At 49.8% G+C, this 22,019-nt stretch overlaps 1 protein-coding gene across 11 annotated transcripts in view; it reads left to right on the top strand.

The window, feature by feature from the left end:
* Kdm2b (lysine demethylase 2B) overlaps positions 1-22,019 on the top strand; it is a 127,151-nt gene that overhangs the window by 42,909 nt on the left and 62,223 nt on the right. For 10 of the 11 annotated variants that reach the window (XM_087578446.1, XM_087578450.1, XM_087578444.1 and 7 more), the window contains 5 exon segments: positions 1,700-1,793; positions 2,637-2,790; positions 9,062-9,177; positions 15,030-15,156; positions 17,016-17,488. In XM_087578446.1, the coding sequence (XP_087434572.1) occupies positions 1,700-1,793; positions 2,637-2,790; positions 9,062-9,177; positions 15,030-15,156; positions 17,016-17,488 (964 nt within the window). 11 annotated transcript variants of the gene reach the window in all.

Below are 22,019 nucleotides of genomic sequence, written 5' to 3' on the forward strand. Positions count from 1 at the left end.
GGGCTCTGATGTACGGGGAGGCCTTCTGATTTGTCAGCCTCCTGCAGACACATGGTTAAGGCTGTTTCCAGCCTATCCGGAGGAGGGACACGGGGCACGCTGCCTGCATATTGCCGAGCCCCCGGTCCACCTGAGCGAGAGGTGCAAAAGGCAAACCAGGAGGGGGCTCTCAGAGCCCTCCAACCTTCAAGCCAGCACAGCCCCCACGCCCCCCACCCCCCTACCCCATTCTCTCCGCTCGGGCTTGCTGCTGGCTCCTCCCCTCGGGTCCCCGCCCCATTCCATCTCTCTTCCCCAAACCACGGAAGAGCAAAGTACAGCAGGGAAGAGAGGTCAGTGGGGTAAACGCGTTTGCGGGCCTCTGGAGGTGCCAAGATGAGCAGGAGGGAGGGGGGAGGTCGCTCCTTCGTGCCCCTTGGGGTTCTTGTGGGTAGGGGTCAGTGGTAGGGGGTTAACACTATTTTTTGCCAGGCCTGGATTTGAAAGCCAGTGAGGTGCCCTCCTCTCTTACTCAGGTTCTGTGTACCCCCTAGGGCCGGTGGTAACCTGTTGGGGGTTGGACCAGAAGACTGTTGTGTACCTGCAGGGAGGGCTGGGCTACCTATCTCCTTCGGTGCTTGTAAGGGAGGGCTGCTGCTGTGGGGTTCCTTCTCTTGAACACATAACCTGTGATCCAGCTTCTGTCGCCAGAGTTCTTCACCCTTCTCTGGTCCCAGGACCTTCTTTTAATCCCTTCACTTAAAAAAAAAAGAAGAAAGATAAAACAGCTCTATCGAGATAAAAATCATGTATCATTCACACAGAAAAAAAAAAGTGTCCAACTCAGTGTTTTCTAGTGTGTTCAAAGAGTGACACAACTACATCGTCAGTTTTAGGATCTCTTCATCCTGCTAGAGTGAAACCCCACGATCATTAGTGTATTCTTGCCCCACCCCCACCCCAACCCTAGCCCAGGCAGCCCCTTGGCCACCACTAATCTGTCTGTGGACTTCCTCTTTGGATTTCCTTACCTGGGATGCGCAGAATCACACTGGGTGGAATTTTTAGCCCAGTTGCTTTCTTAGCAAGCCATATGTATCATTTAACTTTATCTGTCCAATCCTCAACCCTGGGCTCTCATCTGCAAGGGCAGGGATCTTCTGCATTCTTACCCATTTCTCTCAGTACTGTGCCTCATTCCTGGCCGGACTACTGGTCCAATGAATGAGATGAATGGGGACTGGTAATTGGCAAACTAGGCAGGTGGTTTACTACTGAATTCCAGCCCCCCCCCCCCCCCCCCCGGCTGCTACAAAGGGGGCTGGCTGCTGGGGAGAGCTGAAGCTATCAGAGCCACAGAGCCAGGATGGAACAGAAAGGGAGCCTCGGAGGTGGCCAGGGGTGGGGGCGGGGGTGGGGTGGGGTAAAGGTCGAAACTGATAGTGGCCTGTGGGTTGCCATTTCTCTTGGGAACCTGGAAGCCTAGATGCTGTGTGTGAGCATCTATGGTGGGTGACCCAGGCTTGAGATTTGTCACCTGATTACAGGGGCATCCCCCAGGAGGGAAACTCCACTTCGATTTTGTCTCAGTTCTTTAAAAATTCCCCATCTGCCTCCTTTGTAAAAGGGTGTCAAGTCAGGTGGCTCTGTCTGCCGTGGTTGCTTGCCACGTGTGATTTGAGGCTGACTTGTGTTTTCTGCCCCGACTCCTGCACTTCAGGTACTGTCTGATGAGCGTGAAGGGCTGTTTCACCGACTTCCACATTGACTTTGGAGGCACCTCCGTGTGGTACCATGTTTTCCGTGGCGGGAAGGTGAGTGCCCCTAGTATCTCTGGCTTTTGTATGCATAGAGAGTCTTGCTATTCCCTTCTTCTCCCCCTTACTCAGCCACTTAGGGCCGCTTTATCCCCTGGGACCACCTCCTGGCTCTCTGTCTCCTACAGGAGGGGAGGGTCACCCATTCATACCTCCTCTGTTTTCAGCTCCAGGGAGCTCCAGCATAAAGTTCCTCAGTTTTGGGTCTGCTCTGCCATGGGACTTTTAACTTCAAAGTAGGAGGTGGCCACCGCCTGTCTCTCTAAGCAAGACATTTTACACCAGCGTTAGATAGAATAGCACTCTGAAAAGGAACCTGTGCTCCGTTTCCTTTGGCGTCTGGTGTCCCTGCACGGATGAAGGTCCTTCTTGAGAGTGCCCATGTGTGTCTGGCTCCTGTGGGCCTCTCCTACCTTCCTTAGAAACAGCGGTGTTGGGAGAGATTCTGGGAGGAAGTCAACCCACTTGATTCCAGATGGTTTCCCCCCCTCCGAAGTGAGTGCAGGCTGAATTTATTTATTGGGCGAGTTTATCATACATCTTTCACTCCTTAACCCCCCCCCCCCTCCACTCCCCACCTCCTAGACAAGTCTGTGGCTTGGGAGAAAAAAAAAAAAATTCTGCAGGGAATGTTCCTGCCTTGGTATTTCAGTTGGAATGGGGATAACCCCAAAGGTAGCCAGAACCCCCTCTCTGCTTTGAGCCCTGCTTTGGGAGCCCAGACAGACAGATGCCCCCCTCCTCCATGTCTCTCCCCAAGTGGGTGGGGCTTTCTTGGTTTTGTTCCAAGCCTGGAAGAAATCAGAGACTCCAGCCTAACTGTTTCCTTTTGCTCCCAAGATCTTTTGGCTGATCCCCCCAACCCTGCACAACTTGGCTCTGTATGAGGAGTGGGTGCTGTCTGGCAAACAGAGTGACATCTTTCTGGGAGACCGAGTGGAACGCTGCCAAAGAATTGAGCTGAAGCAAGGCTACACATTTTTCATCCCTTCTGGTAGGTTCCTGGGTGGTTGGCCTGGGGTCAGTCAACCACCGGCTCCCCCAATATTTGGAGCAGCCCCCTGCAGTCCTGTGGTCTCGGCCAGGATTGAAGGACGAGGGAGGATGTCTGTGGGCCTTGGACTTAGATGAGCCTTTGGTGTGCCCTGAGGGGAGCAAGTCTCAGGTTCCAGAGAAAGCCTGAGTAACCATACCAGTGAAGAAGCCTCAGGTCCTTCCTCTGGGGACATTTGAATGCCTTTCTCGGGCCTTCCTCTAGAGTAGCAGTTCTCAACCCAAGGGTTTTGACCCTTTTGGAGGTCAAACGACCCTTTATAAGGGTCTCCTATCTGAAACCCTGCACATTAGATATTTACATTATGATCTATAACAGTAGCAAAATTACAGTTGTGAAATAGCAACAAAAATAATTTTATGGTTGGAGGCTCACCACAGCATGAGGAACCATACTAAAGGGTTACAGCGTTAGGAAGGTTGAGAACCATTACTCTGGCGGTTTCTGTGGGAAGACAGTGTGGTCCTTAGGTACTGTGTGCCTCACTCCACAGATACACACACACCGTGAGACATAGACACACACACACAGTGAGACACACACACACAGTGAGACACAGACACACACACACAGTGAGACACACACAGTGAGACACAGACACACACAGTGAGACACACACACAGTGAGATACAGACACACACAGTGAGACACACACACACAGTGAGACACAGACACATACACAGTGAGACACACACACACAGTGAGACACAGACACATACACAGTGAGACACAGACACACAGTGAGACACAGACACACACAGTGAGACACAGACACACAGTGAGACACACACACACACAGTGAGACACAGACACACAGTGAGACACACACACACAGTGAGACACACACACAGTGAGACACACACACACAGTGAGACATACACACACAGTGAGACACACACACACAGTGAGACACACACACACAGTGAGACACAGACACACACAGTGAGACAGATACAGACATACACACAGTGAGACACAGACACACACACACAGTGAGACAGACACACAGACACACTCAGTGGGGCAGACACACAGACACACACATATAGTGAGACACAGACAGTGAGACATACACAGTGAGACGTAGACACACAGTGAGACACACACACACAGTGAGACACACACACAGTGACACACACACACACACAGTGAGACACAGACATGTGAGATACACACACTCAGTCAAGTCCACATGTTGTGTACCTCTTAGGAATCAGACTTTGGAAGATATGTCAACCAGAAGACAGACTAGCAGCAAACTGTTGAATGAAAGGAATCTGAAGGAGAATTGTGGGAGTTGTCAGCTAAAGGAGGTTGATCCTAGTTAGTATGCCTTGTGGGTACCAAAACCAGTCTCTCAGGGAGCAGAAAGACCCAGCTCAAGCCAGTGATCGGTAGTACACACCTTTAACCCACCAGGGAGGCATAGGCAGGCAGACCTGTGAGTTCAAGGCCAGCCTGGGCTACAGAGCAAGTTCCAGGACTACCAGGGCTGCAAAGAGAAACTCTTTTTTGGAAAAACAAACAAAAAACAACGTAGTACAGTGTAATACTGTGTAAAGAGTTGCTCCATTGTATTCTTTATGTAAAGAAAAGAAAAAGGGCCTTTGCATGGTCATTACAGAAACAGTTCCCCCCCTGAGCCTTTATGACTTATGGATGGTTGAATATATTGTATAAACAGTATCCTGTTGGATGAACAGATAGAAATATATTTCAAAGAAAGAGTGGTACTTAGAGCCTGATAGTGGTGCATCTGAAAATCTACCTGCATCGTTTTTAGTTTTTTAATTTGTTGCTGCTAGGTAACATTAAAAGATAGGAATTTTGTTCTAATTCTGTATGTGTTTTATGCGTGTGTCAGAGGTTGAGTGTGGAGGCCGCAGGATAGCTTGTGGGAATTTTCTGTTTTCCACCATGTGGGTCCTAGGGATCAAACTCAGGTCATCATCTTTGGTGGCAAGTATACTTACCTGCTGGGCCATCTTGCTGTCCCCAAGATCGAAAATTTTATTCCCTAGACCTAGGTGTCTAGACAGGGTCTAACGTAACCTAGATTGGCTTTGATTTCACTACGTAGCTGAGAAAGGTCTTCCAGCTCCCGATCCTCTTGCCTCTACTTCCAAAATGGTGGGATTACAGGCATGTGGCATCGTATCTAGCTTGAGACAGAGATTTGATATATAACCCAGGGTGGGATAGAACTCATGAACCTCTCCCTTTTAAATGTCTGGACCACAGACATATAGCATAATGACCAGCCTCTCAGTGAATTTGTCTTTCTGTCTCTGTCTCTGTCTCTGTCTTTCTGTGTGTGTGTGTGTGTGTGTGTGTGTGTGTGTGTCTGTCTGCCTGCCTGCCTGCCTGCCTGTCTGTCTGTCTTTGTGCCTGTCTGTTTGCCTGCCTGCCTTTATTGAGAAATGAACCCAGGGTCTCATCCCCTGGGTAAGTGCTCTACCAAACCAACTATAATACTTCCGACACTCACTCCCTAGTGACTTGGGATGTGTGCTCTGCTGCCTTAGGCCCTAAGTGTCCCCTGTTTCTGTCTCTTTGAGAGCTTGTAGGATGCTGGTGGGTTAGAGTGGTTTAGGATGTGCCGTCTTTTCTTCTGTGTCTGAGTGCGAAGGAGTCCGAGGCTGGTTTCTTTCCAGTCTCTGTCCCTCAGAAGGTCAGGCGAGCTCCATGGAAGAGGAAGATCATTGAAATTGACCCAAGCTGGCTTCGAACTGGTTCTTTGCTTAAAGCCCTTCGCACAGCAAATGTTCTTAGAGCCACACTGGTTTCAGACAGTGAACAAGGGGCTGAGGAGATGTAGGGAACACTCCCTCCCTCCTGGCTGCATGGATCCAGCCAGGTGGCAACTATGGTGTTTAGTCCCAGTATGGGGACCCTGTTAGGTATACCTGAGAGTGGCAATGTCTGAGTATTTTGCAGTCAAGAGGCTTAGGCTGCTCTTAACGTATTCTCTGTGCTTGCCTTGGAATAAGAACCATCCCGTGGGAACCACTTCCTCCTGAGGCAGAAGGAGGCTACTCTGGGCTGCTGAATGTTACTTGTGTCAAGAGACAGTTTACCTGGGTGTGGTGGTGCATATCTTTAATCCCAGCACTTGGAGGTAGAGTCAGATGGATCTCTATGAGTTCGAAGCTGTGCTGGTCTACATAGGTGCTAAAGGCCAGAGCCAATGCTATCCAGTGTGATCCTGTCTTTAAAAAAAAAAAAATCGGGTGGGTGGGAGTGGGAGCATCCTCATAGAAGCAGGTGGAAGGGAGAGGGGGTACAGGAGAAGGGAGGAAAGGGGCTAACATTTGAAATGTAAATACATGAAATATCTGAGAAAATTAAAATTAAAAAAAAAATCAAAATGAGAGACAATGAACCACTTGGAGGCCAACAAGGCAGTAATGGTGATGGTTATAACATGATTGGGCCTTTGATAGTCCACCCATTATAAACCGGGTACAGAACAGGGTAGAATGTGAAGCAGGTGACCCGCAGAGCGTGCTGGAGGCACAGGAAACTTGGCAATTACTGCTTGGCTTTGGTGTTTCGGGACCAGGTAATATTGGGGCCTGGCTTGTATATCATCTCCATATGTTGAGAGGAGGAAAGCAATCCAGATTCTCAGGTAAAATCTCTCATTTTGTAACGTGAGGTAGATCAAGCGTAACATGCCCTTGGGTCAGATGCCGCCTGCCGTTTTGCTAGTCAGCGCCAGCAGGGGCCAGGGGCTGGGGGTAGGGCACTCACGGAATTTGTGAGGTCATCACTACAGCAACTGCAAAAATGGAGGCAGATGTGCCAGGGGGCTTGCAGACTGCATCCTCAGCTCTGGGGTTGTTGTTCTTGGCCCCCTCAAGTCCCAGAAATCACCCAGGCAGTGGGTTTCGTGGGACACTGTGTTCCTTCCACGTCTGCCTCTGTCCCTGGTTGCTCGGCCTGAATACGCTAAGATGTTTATTGCCTTCACAGTGCTGACGGCCCAGTTATAACCCAGGACACCATTCTAGGCTTCCCACAATATTGTCGTGAGTGAGCCGTCCTCCGGAGAATGGGGAGAGATGGAGTCTTGAACACCGCGGTTTCCCTTTTTGTCTTCCTCTAAGGGCCTCATTGAGACAGGGAAGCAAATGTGAGCTGGGCTGGAGAGGAACTGGGCAGCCATTTTAATCCAAGGCAGCCTGCCTGGTCCACCTGTGATAACCTAGGATGGGAAGGAAAGTTGGTAGAAGCTTCTAGCATCCCTTGAACAGCTGGCATACAGGTTCTCTGCCTACTTACGGGGGATCTGTCTTCTGTTCACACTCTGTAATAGATGTAAGTCTTGTGAGCCTGCTGGAAAGTCTGGGTTAATCAGTACGTATTAACGTAGGCGCCGTCCTTTTCCAAACTGATGTGTGTGACTGCTTGTAGCAGTTGAGTTCCCCACAGGAAGGTAGTACAGTCTTCAGGTGGGCACACATAGCAGAACAGGGATGTTTTCATGGGGAGAGTCTGGAACCAGGCTCCCTAAGTTCAGACTTGGGTAGAGGGAAGGATGGTGTCTTAGTTAGAGTTTTACTGCAGTGAACAGACACCATGACCAAGACAACTCTTAAAAGAACAACATTTAACTAGGGCTGTCTTACAGGCTCAGAGGTTCAGTCTATTATCATCAAGGCAGGAGCCTGGCAGCATCCAGGCTCCAGGCAGGCATGGTGCAGGAGGAGCTGGGAGTTCTACATCTTCATCTGAAGGCTGCTAGAAGACTGACTTCCAGGCAGCTAGGAGGGTCTTAAAGCCCACCAGCACAGTGACACACCTACTCCAACAAGGCCACACCTCCAAATAGTGCCACTCCCTGGGCCCAGCATATTCAAACCATGACAGGTGGCCATGTTAAGTGTAGGAACAGGGTCTCGAGGGTCCAGACACCCTCAGCCCAATTTGAGGAAGTGTGTCTGTCTCTATCACAGTGGTACTGTCAACTATAGCAGACCCATCTGGTGGCTCCGTTCCCCGCAGCGGGTGTAGATCATGAGCCTGAGAACTGATGTCTCAACACTCCTGGGAGAGAGCTGGAACTGTTTGGTGTTCCAGAATTTTCAGTGTATTTCTCTGTTGCTTCCCCTTGTGCTCCCATGTCTGTTTCCTAGAACTCGGGGGCAAGGCAGAGATAGCTGTTTCCCTCGCTGGTTAGTGCTGCTCCTTCATTCAGCAAGGGACTCGTGTGTGTGTGTGTCTGTGTGTGTCTGTGTGTGTCTGTGTTTTTGAGGCAGGGTTTCTCTGTGTAGCCACTCCTGCCCTGGAATTCGAGGTGTAGACCAGGCTGGCCTTGAATTCAGAGATCTGCCCACCTCCGCTGAAATTAAAGGTGTGAAGCACCGCTGCCAGCCGCAAGGGCCTCTCAGCCTTGCGGATTGCAGAAACTGTTAAGCTCTGTGCCCTCTGGCTCCAGCTCTAGGGACCACACTGACTTCTCTGCACTGGCAACCGTGACCAATCTCAGTGGAGACATGACACTGTTAACTAAAGTCCCCATCAATGAGGCAGAGGCTAACTCTCTGGGTTCAAAATCCGTACAGACGACTTCGCTTCAACACACCCCGTTTCTTCTCCTGTAGGTTGTAGTTGGAAAGAGATGGCTTCTAAAAGAACGAATAAACCAAGGCCTGTGTTGGGAGTGCACCACAGGAAGGGACGCTTGTCACAGCACTTAGTACAGGAGGAAGAATGGGCGGGGGAAGCTGAGATGGGGATACAAGCATCCCGTGGCCAAGGAGATGACTTGGAAATGGGTCTGGGAGGATTTCATGCAAATGGTGTACCCAGGCTCTGTAATCATTGCTCTGAGCGGTTCCATATGAGCCCTCCAGGACCAGTGTTCCAAGGAATGACTAAGAGAAAAGGCTGAGGAGAGACGTACAGCCCGGAAGGTTCCTCCCACCTTCTGACTGTGTATGAGTGCTGGGACCAGGGCCATGTTCCTGGCAACAGCCACGTCCCGGTGAGAAAGTCTGATCCCCCAAGTTTTTAAGACCGGCACTTTGCCTGCAGCAGTCCAGCACCTGCCTTGAGTCAGCTGGGGTCTCTAGGGGTTGCTGACTGCATCCCTTGGGCTGCCTGGGAGCCTTGGTGTCCGTATCACATGTCCTCGCACCTCCGTGTCCCCTGTGCCCTCCTGTCTTCTAGAGGAGTCAGGGCTCACCCTCCCTTTGCCCTCCCTCAGGTTGGATCCATGCAGTGTACACGCCCGTGGACTCTCTGGTGTTCGGCGGGAACATCCTGCACAGCTTCAACGTGCCCATGCAGCTGCGCATCTACGAGATCGAGGACAGGACCCGGGTAAGCGGCACCTTCCTTCCCCGGTGCGCATGCTGGCCTTTCTCCATGACACCTCTTCAGTTCCCTCTCCCTCCTGTCTCAGTCTGGGGCCTTGATTCTTCTCTGCAGTGAGCTCTCAGACCATCCACAAGAACCAGTCCCCAATTCCCGGGAGTCTCTGTTCAAGCTCAGGCCGCAGGCAGCCAGAATCCCCAGTGGAAAAGCTGGCCATCATGACTGTACACGTCTATAATCTCAGCACTTGGGAAGTGTAGGTAGAAGGATCAGAAGTTCAAGGCCAGCCAGAACTATATAGGGTGGGACCAGTCTAAGCTATGTTTTCTCATTGAAAAACAAGAAACCCAAAACAAAACCAACCACTTTCCCGCAACTACTGTTGATCTATCTGTACCTGAACAAGTGTCTGTGTGTCTGTGTGTCTGTGTGTGTATCTTGAGGAAACAGCAGGAAGTGGGAAGAGCCCAGCCTTTCTCCTCTTTGCTCGTGTAGAAAGAGGGTGTGTGGAGCTTTTCTGTTGTTCTTGTTGCGGAACTTTCCCGGGCGTGGGGAGGCTCTGAAGAAAGCCCAGCCTGGTCCAAAAATCACATCTCTCCCAAGCATTTCCTTGGGAAACTGAAGTCTGGTGGCGAGGAAGCCTGTGTCCGGGTCTCTCGTCCTGTTTCTGAGCGCTGGGACCGCAGCTTCCCTTGTGTCCATCCTCACTGACAACTCAGGACACCATTTTTCAGCTATGAAATCTCTCCCAAGGGCCATATGTGCTTTTTGTTCTCGAATTTCCCCTGAATTATCTTTGACGGTTAGGACTTGGCCACCCTCATTCCAGTGCTTTGGCCTGACCCATGTCCCCAGGCATTTGAGACAGGTTCAAGGGTGAGGAACTGAAGCCCTGGGATTAAAAGGGCCTATTTATTTGTAGTCTCTCTTTTTTTAAATGTGCCTATTTAATGATTTTTTTTTAATTGAGATATAACCCACATGGCATAAAATTCGCCGTTTGAACTGTACAGAATTAGCCATCATCACTAATTCTAGCACATTTCACGCACCCCCAACACACCAAGGAACCCCCGTACCCATTAGCAGTCATTCCTCTTTTCCTCTTTCTTCACCCCTGACAGCCCCGATATAACCTTCAGTCTCGATGAAATTTGCCAGTTGGGGACATTTGCTAAGGACGGAATCATGTAATATGTGGCCTTTCATATCTGGACTCTTTCACTCAGCATGATGTGTTCAAGGTACATTCCTATTCTAGCCACTGCCAGCCCGTCTCATAACGGAGTAGAACTCCATTGCATGGACAGACCACATGCCATTTCTACTCTGGATTTGCCTCTGGCTTTTTGGCCCTCAAGAAGTGTTGGACTCTATAAAGAAATACCTCAAATGGCTCTGGTCAGAATGTATCTTTCTGGTCTTGTTTTCAGATCTCCGTTTTCACAGATTGATACAGTGATTCAAAGAGAGGGAGGTGATGAGAGTACCCAGGGCATGCTTGAATTTCCAGTTTCATTTGTCCTGGGCCAAGATCCTATGCAGACGCCTCATTTCATAGACTTCTTCCCCTTCCCACTGGCACCCATCTAGAAAGGTCACCGCAGCCCAGATCTGTAGCACGCTCTCGGCGCTGTTCAGGAGAAAAGCACTGTTTGGGCACAAATAGTGACTTTCCAGTCTGAGTCAAATGCTCTCTGGTCTCCAGCCAACTGTTCTTTGGCCAGCCCTGAAAAAAACAGTCCATTTTGTGAGCAGCAGACCAGCAGGTGTGGATAGAAACCCAGCGCTCTAGAGGCGAGGTCAGACCCAGACTTTCCAGGCAATTCCTGAAAGCCGGAATCGGACTGGGATTTCTCAAGACTTTGGCAACTTGCTGGGTAGCTGTCCCCTACCATGGGAATATGATTGTGCATCTCAGTGCGTCTGCTCCCCCCCCACACACACACTCCCCTCATCCCAGTCCATAACTCCCAGGAGCCCGGTTCCTCCAACCGGTATCACTCAAAGGCAGGAGTCATGGTAATAGACCCGCCCCCAACTCTCCCATAGTGGCCTGCTGTTTGCACTGGGGAAGTGTCTCACCCCATCAAGATGCACATCAGCTCCCTCCCACAAGGGCCCTTGTCCTCAGTCTCTAAGGGGGAACCCATCTGGCTTCTTAGAAAGCATGTTGTTGGCTTGAGGGTTGGGGGAGGGATGGCTGAGAGGCAGGCTGGGCTACAGGCAACAGCAGGCATTTAATCTGCCTTGATTTCTGGTCTTCGGAGAGGGGCTTGGCTACAAGGCCCAATTGTTTCTGTCTTAGTAGCCAAAAGCAGACAAAGGGCCCTGGAGAGAGAGTCCTGGAAGCCAGATAAAATGCCAGGACTAGGGGTTGGGGATTTAGCTCAGTGGTAGAGCGTTTGCCTAGGAAGCACAAGGCCCTGGGTTCGGTCCCCAGCTCCGAAAAAAAGAACCAAAAAAAAAAAAAAAAATGCCAGGACTACTTGTGAGCCTATACTGCTCAATCCTTTCCATCCCTTTCCTTTAAGAAGGCTATGAGCATTTAAAAATAGTTTGTCCCGGTGTGTTCTAAAACATGGCTTGGCGTGGAAACAAATGAGGGAGGTTGGTGGAGAAAACTCAGACTGTATGAGTTCCCCGCCCTCTGTGTGGTTTTGACTTCAGAAAAGGTGTTTAGCCTTTATAGCTCTAGGTGGCGGCGGGCTGGGCTATCTAGACCTAAAACTGTAAACTTCTCCCACATTTAGGAAATATTTTCATTTTTCTGGGCTCCACGCTTGGTGACACTTAACTCCGCAGGGCTGTCCCTCCCTCCCTTGTAAGGTGGTGTAAGCAGGTGCCGGCCTCTGGGGACCCGATAGGGCATCCTTTTCTTCCTGCAAATCTGCTCTGCAGATAACGCATAATAGAGCTAGACCAGGGACCGCTGTGAGCTTGCCATAACCACGTCACCGCCACTGCCGTGACATTTAGCTCCAGTTAGCTATGGAGGAGAGAAAGAATGGCCCAGGTGATCACTCATCGATCTGCTGTCTTTCTTACACGTATCTTTTCTTTCCTTAATGGCTCTAGTGAAATCAACTTTGCCCGAAAAGGTAATGGCTCAGCCAACCCTTCCCTTCCCTCCCTTTGCAGCCAGTGACTCTGTTTGGAAACCGCAAATTATTTGCCTTTCCTCTTCCCTCCCTCCCACCACCTGGATTTTTTTTTTTTTTTTTTTTTTGTTCCCCCATTGATTTTTTTTTTTCCAGGAGAAAAAGTTTACCATACGCCCGCCCACCCTCGAATTTTAATTCCTTAAGACCTGAGCCTCATGGGAGCGCAGGGGTCCTATCAACTTCCCTTCAAAGGCTGCTTAACTCTTGTGTGACTCAGGCCTCTGAGGAGTGGTTTAGGCCAGGCAAGTTCACTGAAATGGGCCTCTGGAACGCCAGTTGGACCCCTGAGATCCATTGTTGATTAATTGCCCTCTAGGCTGGGCACAGGGCCCTATTTGTCACTGCCTTACCCTTTGTTTCGGACAGAGATTGGTTAACAACTCAATTTGGTGAGGCTCCAAGTGTGTCACCATGTAATGTTGAGCAATCGTGTGTTTAATGTTCCCGGGCCTGTGGCCGAAAGCTTTTGAAGGTGAATGGTAGAAGGCGACAACTGTTTGTAAGTTTATTATTATTATTATTATTATTATTATTATTATTATTATTTCTTTTTTTTTTTGGAAATTTTTTTTCCTGGGTTGGGGATTTAGCTTGGTGGTAGAGCACTTGCCTAGCAAGCACAAGGCCCTGGGTTCGGTCCCCAGCTCCGAAAAAAAGAACAGGAAAAAAAAATTTTTTTTTTTTCCTGCAGTCCTCTCTTGGAAAAAAAAAAAAAAGTAACCCTCCCCCCCCCACCCACCCCCCAAAAAAAAAAAATCCCAGCCCAAAAATCTAAACCAAGTTGAAATCTTTCATCTGTCTTTGTCTTCACCCAACTAGTTTCCCTTGGGTTCAGCAACAGAGAGGAGAGATTTGCCTTCCTCTCCTGAAATACAGCCCCTTCCTCTAATTTCCCCCTCCAAACCAGAAGGATTCGCTGGTGTCATAGTGCCCCTCGACGGCACAGTGGCGGCATGGGCAGCCTCAAATTTTTTTGAAAAGTGAAGAGTTTGGTCCATGATGTCTACCATTGGGAGCTGTGAACTCGGGGTTCTGTCTTCCTCCGCCTGGGATCTTAGGGATTGGCAATTTGTTTCGAAATCCTTTGACCCAGTGTCTGGATTAGGAATGGGGCTGAGCCTCCCCCCTCAAGCGTTTCATCCTCTGGAAGTCGAGATCTACCTGAAACTCAAGAGCCCCGCCCCCGTGTAAACCCAGGGGGCGCTGATCAGTAACCTTGAAACTGGGCTTCTCAGAAAATAGCTGGAGCCAAGGAAAACGCTACAGTACGCTCCCTCCTCCGTGCATCTTCCCCCAGGAGCTGAAAAGCATGCGGCGGCCATGATCTCATTCCTAAACACCTCACCCACCACAGCAAGGAAATCAAACGCACCCAGTCCGCAGGAGGAAGAGGTTGGGCCTGAAGTGGGACAAGGGTAACCCAAGAGCCAAGAGGTTAGCTGAGGTGCCTGAGGAGCAGAAGACAGAGGCGGGGAGGTCTTTTCCACCTGGGTGCTTAGAGAATACAGGAAAAACACATTGAAGGTCACGGATTGGGCCGGCTCTTGTTTGATTTTTGTTGAAAAAGATAGGAGGGGAATGCAATGCTGTCAGCCTAGAAGGGGCACCTGGGGGTAGGGGGTGCTCGATGAAGGATGAGAAAGGTCAGGAGGGAGCGCTCTGACCTTCACAGATACCTTCTTGGAAAAAGAGAAAGTTGGGGAGCCTCGTGGGGATGTGCAAGACCCACTGGGCAGTGCTTGGAGGAGGAAGGCACCCCACAGTGGGCCATGAGCTCACCTTACTAGGCCTTACTGCTTCCATGGCCTTTCATGCAGCTTCTAGAAGGTTCCTCCATACTGACGCCATCTATGGGGGGTAATCCTCTTTCTTTCATGGCCAGTTCCTGTGCAGGCCCTGCACTGCTCCGGTCAGAATTCCCTTGAGGTCCCCACATTTTACAGTTCTTATATGCACTGCCTCTGCACGTCTAAGAAGCAGCCAAGAGGGCTCCCTGTTGTTGCTCTGCCATGAGACCCCAGAGTTTCTACCCCACCCCCACCCCCCGCCCCATGATAAGATGTTGGTCACACTGGGGAATGTGTCCCTTGGAGCCCTTAGTAGAAACCCAGGCAAGGTATTGTAGGTGGATGTGGGTAGCAGACACTGAACACGCTTGAAGCCCTGTCCTCGGAAGGCAGACGAGACTGCACCACCGTTCACAGCGGTCCTCCCCGACTGGCCTTCCTCCTGAGATTCAGGAGGATGCAGAGTAGCTTGTCTGCCGAAGGATAAAGGATTGGGAGCGGAATTCTGTCTTCCAAGGGGGGCGGGAGAGACAGAGAGCCCATGCAAGGATATTCTAAAGCGAGGAGCCCACGTCTGTGGGATCAGGCATCCACGGTGCTGGCAGCAGGTCAGGGGAGAACTGTTTTTCTACACACAGTGGGCCCTGTTCACCTTCCAGGGTGGGTAGCACAGGGTCCAGAATTGATGCCTTCCACAGGCCGAGCTCCGTCTCATCCATGCATGCTGCTGGTGCTTCCCTTCCTAGGCCTCTCGCTTTCCCCGCCAGTGACACCTCCCGTTCTCCCCTTTTGCCATTTGTGCTCTTTGCTAAGACGAGCTCTCCTTGAGGGAACCTACTGCCTGCCTTGCGTCTTCCCCGTGGCTCCTGGGAGCTGACCTCTTGCTGGGCTTGCTCTCTGTTTTCAGGTTCAGCCCAAGTTCCGTTACCCCTTCTACTATGAGATGTGCTGGTATGTCTTGGAGAGATACGTGTACTGTGTGACCCAGCGCTCCTACCTCACTCAGGAATACCAGCGAGAATTAATGCTCATTGGTGAGTAGCCTGCGTGTAGCTCAGGGCCAGCTGCTTGACCGGTGCAGAAATTCTTTCTACCAGGGAAGCCCGTGGGTAGTCCCGGGTCTCCTGGGATTCTTCAGCATCAGAATGCTGGACATTAGGCCTCTCAGGAAATAGCCTGGCTTGTGAACCCCTAACCTAGAGCAGGGAAGCCAAGAGAAGGATCTCATGGCCCTCATAAGAAACTCGGCGTCACCCCCTCCCTTGACTGTGCAAATGCACGGAGAAGCCTGTTATCAGCGTACTTGCTAAGACAGGACCATCCCACAGAGCAAAGAGTCCAGGTTCCTTTCCTTCCTCTGTGGTTACGAGCTGCTTTTTGGGGTTTTGTCCCCATAGGAGCAAAGACACATAGCTGGGTACGCAGGGTCCTAGGCCAACTTTACCCAGAAGGGAGGGGTGACTGGGGCTGGCAACACAGACCTGAGGCAGAAAGGGTCTGTGGTAGAGGCAGGGAAAGCGCTTAGGCTGTCAGCCGCAGTGTTCTGCCCTGCTGCTGGTACGTAGAGGGACACTGCCATCACCCCATGCCTTGATTCATAGATGCCTAGCATGAAGTTGCAGCCGATCAATATGTAAAAATCAGGCACTCTTCCTTCAGTGTGGGGCAGCTAGTAGTTTGGGGGAACAGTGACTGATGTCATATGGCACTATCACTAGAAACAAACATGGAATGGGCCTATCTCACGTTCACCGTGCGTGCAATTTCTTCTGTGCTCTCTTAATTTTTTTTTAAAGATTTATTTATTATATATAAGTAGCTGTCTTCAGACACACCAGGAGAGGGCATCAGATCCCATTACAGATGGTCATGAGCCACCATGTGGTTGCTGGGAATTGAACTCAGGACCTCTGGAAGTGTAGTCAGTGCTCTTAACCACTGAGCCATCTCTCCAGCCACCTCTCCCTTTTATATCTCTCCCTGCTCCTAGTAAGTCAGGGCTTGGAGATATATATATAATATATATGCTTGCCTGGAGTCTTTGGTGTTTGTTTGTTGTTTGTTTGTTTGTTTGTTTGTTTTGAGGTACAGCCCTGCTTTTTAGTCCACGCTGGCCTAGAACTCTCTATGTAGCCAGATGAACACCAAAGTCTTCATCCTTCTGTCTGCCCGTCTCCGGTGCTGAACTTCCTGGCATCATGTTGGTTGATGTTGTACTGGGAACCGAACCCAGGGCTTTGTGCAAACTAGGGAGACGCTAATGTGCTCTTGAGTCTATCGCCGGGTGTGTATAACCATCAACTTAGAGCATTACCTTCGATAGAAGTGTCTCCCCTAACCCCCAGTTTTGCCTTTGTTTCTGATGGGTTTTTGTACGCCAGATGAGAAGGCAACTTTTAGGAGTCTTATTTTCTCCCACTATGTAGGTGCCAGGGATCGACTCAGGTTGTCAGGCTTGGCAGCAAGTGCCTTTGCCCACTTAACCGTCTCGTCAGCTCTTGACTAAATTTTAGCATTTATTTACTTATATGTATATAATGGAGTGTATATGTATGTATGTGTATATATAGAGATAGATAGATATAGATATATAGATATAGATATATAGATATACAGACATCTCTGTGAAGGCCAGAAGAGAGCGTCAGATCCTTTGGAGTAGAAGTTACCTGTGGTTGCCATGTGGGTACTGTGAACCAAAGTTAGGTCCTCTGCAAGATGCAGAGCTGGGATTTGAACCAGTGTACGGCTGACTATAGCCCTTCCACAGGCCAGGAGGCCTGCACCGGATCCTTGTTCTTTGCTCTAGAGTGAGTGGAACTTACAGAGCTTCCTGCGTTGGTTGGTTAAGTGATTATATCTTATCAATTGTATCTTATGATCTTCCTCACAGATGCCCCAAGAAAAAACAGTGTAGACGGTTTCTCATCTGATTCCTGGCTGGAGATGGAGGAGGAGTCCCGTGAGCAGCAGCTCCAGGAGGAGGAGGACAAGGAAGAGGAAGGGGATGGTGCAGACAAAACACCCAAGCCACCCACCGAGGGCCCCACCTCACCCACCAGCACCCAGTCGGAAGACCAGGACAGCACAGGGAAGAAGCCTAAAGCCCCTGCTATGCGATTCCTCAAGAGGACTTTGTCCAATGAGTCCGAGGAAAGTGTCAAGTCCACAGCGATGCCCGTAGACTACCCCAAGACGCCCACAGGCTCCCCGGCCACTGAGGTTTCTACCAAGTGGACTCACCTTACCGAATTTGAACTGAAGGGCTTGAAAGCCCTGGTTGAAAAACTAGAGTCTCTTCCGGAGAATAAGAAGTGTGTCCCTGAGGGAATTGAGGACCCCCAGGCCCTCCTGGAAGGTGTTAAGGTGGGCAGGGGCCATGGCTGGGTCGGGCTTAGGGGTAGATACTCTGGGGTTGGTCTAGGCGCTGGGCTGGTACTCCGTCTAGGCAAGCCTATCTGGATTATTGAATCTGGGACCACTTAGCAGCTAAGTGGAGGGACATCAGCTTCTCTGTTGATCCTTTTGGAATTTCAAGGCTTCCCTCCACCCCCAGAACGTTCAGTGTGTGTTATAACAATCTTCTGTTGGCTTTGGCAGACAGATTTCTAGTCTCTTGGTGAGAGGGATTACCATTCTGGGTCGATTTCCTAGGGCATGCGTTTGTGCTCCTGAGCTGGTCACAATTCGCAGTGACCGACCTTATAGCCATCAACTATGGACAAGGTACGGCAACCTAAGTTCGAGGGGTCCCAACTGTGTCTGCATTCTCCGATGAGGAATCGGGCCCTGAGGGTCAGGTAGAGCTGGGATGCAGATCCAGGAAGGATGCTAGAGTGTCTGCTGGGCATCCCACTATGCCCACCTGCTTCTTGTAGCACTGTTAAGTCTTCCGTGTGAGGTCACGTGACCTCTCTGTTTGCTGCTCCAGGGTCTGATTAGGGCAGTACAGCTGGCAGTCGGCTGGTGTTAGAAACCGAACTCCGCTTTCTTCCCTGGGAGTTGGTAGTTTATCTAGGCAACGCTGTATCGGCCTCGCAGGGGCTTAGGGACTGGTGGGCAGAGTTGGGGGATGTGGGGTGGTGAGGGTAGGGAGTATGTGAAATATTGGGGCTCCGTTCTGTTGGCCTAACAGTTACCACTGGTACGGGGAACCACTGGACACAAATCACTAGTCCAGGAGCATCTCACCTACTGATTGATTTCATTGTGTGTGGAACCAGATAGAAGGCAGGGTATCACACACCGGACAGGTCCTCCTCCACCTTCCCCACGCCTCATTTCTAGTGAGTATTCTAGTAGGTTGAAATCTGAGAATTCCGTCATGTGACTACTTTATTTATTTATTTACTTACTTATTTACTTTTTTTTTTTTTTTTTAAACTTGGGAGAGAGAGCCTGTAAAGTGAAAAGCTTTTTGTTTTTTTTCTGGAGCTGGGGACTGAACCCAGGGCCTTGCGCTTGCTAGGCAAGCGCTCTACCACTGAGCTAAATCCCCAACAAGTGAAAAGTTTTAATCGATTTGCTTTTAAGTTTTTGTTTTGGAACAAAGCTTCCAAAGTTCTGAGTTTCCTGAAACCTGCTCCTGCCTCCTGCCTCTAAGTTAAACATGGGAAACGTTCTTCACAAGCATCTGCGTGTTGTGTGTTTCCGGGGAGTGCCCCTGGCTCCTGGCCAGGTTTCTTTCTAGGTAGAAGAGTGGACTCCTCCTGCCTTCTTCTTATATCTCTTGAAAGGTTCATACCATGTCCTGTGACCAGTGCGGCTACGGCTGCCTGGCCGAGTCTTTTAGTTTGATTCTAGCTCAATGACAACCTTATTCGCTTGGTTGGTGAAAGAGAGTTCACAGTCTGTGGACTTTGAACTTCCGGTCCTCCTGCTTCTCTCTCCTGAGTATGCAAATGCGGGCATGTGCCACTGTGTTCAATTCATGTAGTGCTGGGTTACTGAACCCAGGGCTCTCTGCGTGGTACGAAGGAACCCTGCTAGCTGATGGGACGTACCCCTCTTGAAATAACCTGTATTTTGACATCAGGAAATCAGGATCCTTGAGTTGACAACGATTTATGTTCTCAACTACTTACCATGTGGGCAGGTCATTCTGCTTTCTGTTTTCCGGTTCGTTGTAAAATGTATTTCCCAGCACTGGGGGAGCAGAGGTAGGCAAATCTCCAGGAGTTCAAGGCCAGCTGAGGCTGCATAGTGAGATGCTGTCTCAAAAAGCCCAAAACATGGACATGATGGCCTTTGTCCTTCTAGGGGCCAGATTCTGATGTTTCTCGGTCACTCTGAAATTCTCGGGTACTTCATTAAGAAGTCGTGTGGGCTGGGCTGGAGAGGTGACTCTGGTTAGGAGCTCTTCGTATCTTTATAAAAAGGACCAGAGTTGAATTCCAGGCCACCAACATTAGGAGACTCAGAACCACCTGTATATGCAGCTCCAGGGGACCAGTGTCCTCTTCTGGTCCCCGAGGGCTCCTTAATTTAGATGCACTAACCCCGTGTAGATACAAATGTGCATTAAAATTACAATTAAAAATACAATCTTGGGGGTTGGGGATTTGGCTCAGTGGTAGAGCTCTTGCCTAGCAAGCGCAAGGCCCTGGGTTCGGTCCCCAGCTCCGGAAAAAAAAAAATATAATCTTGGTCAGATGGTGGTGGTGCACGCCTTTAATCCCAGAGCTCAGGAGGCAGAGACAGGCGAGATATCTGAATTTGAGACCAGCATGGTCTAGAGAGTGAGTTCTAGGGTAGCAAGGGCAATAAAATAAAATAAAATAAAATAAAATAAAATAAAATAAAACAAAACTTTGGCTAGCTGAAAAGCCCAGCAAACAGAGTCACTTGCTGTAAAGTCTGATGACTCGAGTCCAATCCCAGAACACACATGGTCAAGGGAGAGAAAGGACTTGAATGATTGACCTCTCCTCTGACCTTTATAGGTGGACCATGGGATGGAATACCCCGCCCTCCCAACATAATAAAGCTCTTAACAAAATTAGTTTTTTTTTTTTTTTTGGTTCTTTTTTCCGGAGCTGGGGACCGAACCCAGGGCCTTGCGCTTCCTAGGTAAGCGCTCTACCACTGAGCTAAATCCCCAGCCCCACAAAATTAGTTTTAAAAAACTGAGAACTACCTAGAAACACTCCATGGTAGCCGTGGTCTTCTATAAAGTCCCTGAAGCTCTCTCTTGCTCCCTCTCAGGTTCCTGCATACACTTGGCCCATATAAATTCACAAAGACAACACATATGTAAAGACATAAATTAATAAATAAACAAATCTTAAAATCTTAAAAGATGGCAAGATGGCTCAGTGGGTAAAGGTGCCCGGCACCAAGCCTCACGGCCTGAGTTCAGCCCCTGGGACCCACATGGCAGAATGAATAGATGTTTTGACAACTGAAATCTTAGAAAGACAGATAGACAGAAAGGAAAGAAAGAGCCCAATGTCAGGGAACTGTGTCGTGGACCTATTCTTGAGGAGCAGTGAGACTGGTTTTGGTCAGCCTCTCAGGTCCCAGGATCTTACCCCTTCTCTCCCCAGCTCTCATCTGCTCTCAGGGAGCGGTTACCATCTGCATTCGTTTTCTAAGACTGATGTCACAGAGCAGCACGTTCAGACGGACTTCTGGCCTGGGGAGAAAGCAAGATGTTTACAGAGCCACACCCACGCCTAAGGCTCTAGGAGGTGCCTGTCCTTGGCTCCTCCCTCTTCTTGCTGCTGCTAGCAGTTCTTGGCTTAGCTTGGCTTGTTATATTATCCCTCCTACTGAAGCCATAGTTAAGATCGATCTTAATGATCCTCTCTCTCTCTCTCTCTCTCTCTCTCTCTCTCTCTCTCTCTCCCTCTCTCCCTCCCCCCCCTCCCCCCACCCCCCACCATGTCAGATGTCAGTGAGTGACACCAGCCTTTGGATTCTGGCCCAGATGAATCCATCAGAAACGCAGGTCAGGGTTGGGGATTTAGCTCAGTGGTAGCGCAAGGCCCTGGGTTCGGTCCCCAGCTGCGGAAAAAAAAAAAAAGAAAGAAACGCAGGTCAACTTGATTAAATGTATACAGACTGTCCCCAGAGCCACATTCTGGGGCTCTCGCTGCACATGAATGTTGGGGACACGCTGATTTAGCAACAATCATGGGATGACGTAATTCACCATAAGATGGGATTGCCTAGCAAGGCGTCTCTCCTAGGAACATCTCTGTTTCCGGCCAGATACTCGGAGAGGTGGCCGAGGCTCAGGGTGGAGGGGATAGAGGGGCGTGTAAGTATTCGAGGATGTGTACAGTCCTCAGATCAGTTCTAGGTGACTAGAGCATAACCCGGTATGTGGCAGGGCTGTGAAGGGCTATGGCCTAAGTGGGCAGAGATGCCATGAGTGTAGGTCAGATGACTTCATCTGATGACCCTCTGCAAGGTGCTTTCTTGATGGAGCAAAGTGCAGCCCAACCTTCATTAACTCCATCGTGCCACGCCCCCTTGCTATAACTCCAGGTTCTTCTATCCTAAGGCTATCCTCACCTTAGCCTGGTACAGAAATCCACCTATCCGTTTGCATGGGATTCTGGGGCTGCAATAGAATTTTGGGACTAACGGGAATTATGGGGCTCGCGCTGTGGGGCTGAAAGACATAATAGTCACCATTTTCTTGTTTTTTTGTTTTTTTTTGTTTTTTTTTTTTGGTTCTTTTTTTCGAAGCTGGGGATCGAACCCAGGGCCTTGCGCTTCCTAGGCAAGCGCTCTACCACTGAGCTAAATCCCCAAGCCCCCATTTTCTTTCTTTTTTTTTTTTTTTAATATTTTATTTATTTATTATCTATGAGTACACTGTAGCTGTCTTCAGATACACCAGAAGAGGGCATCAGATTTCATTACAGATGGTTGTAAGCCACCATGTGGT

This window comes from Rattus norvegicus, chromosome 12, assembly GCF_021556685.1.
Source record: "Rattus norvegicus strain SHRSP/BbbUtx chromosome 12, alternate assembly SHRSP_T2T, whole genome shotgun sequence".
Classification (NCBI taxonomy): domain Eukaryota; kingdom Metazoa; phylum Chordata; class Mammalia; order Rodentia; family Muridae; genus Rattus; species Rattus norvegicus.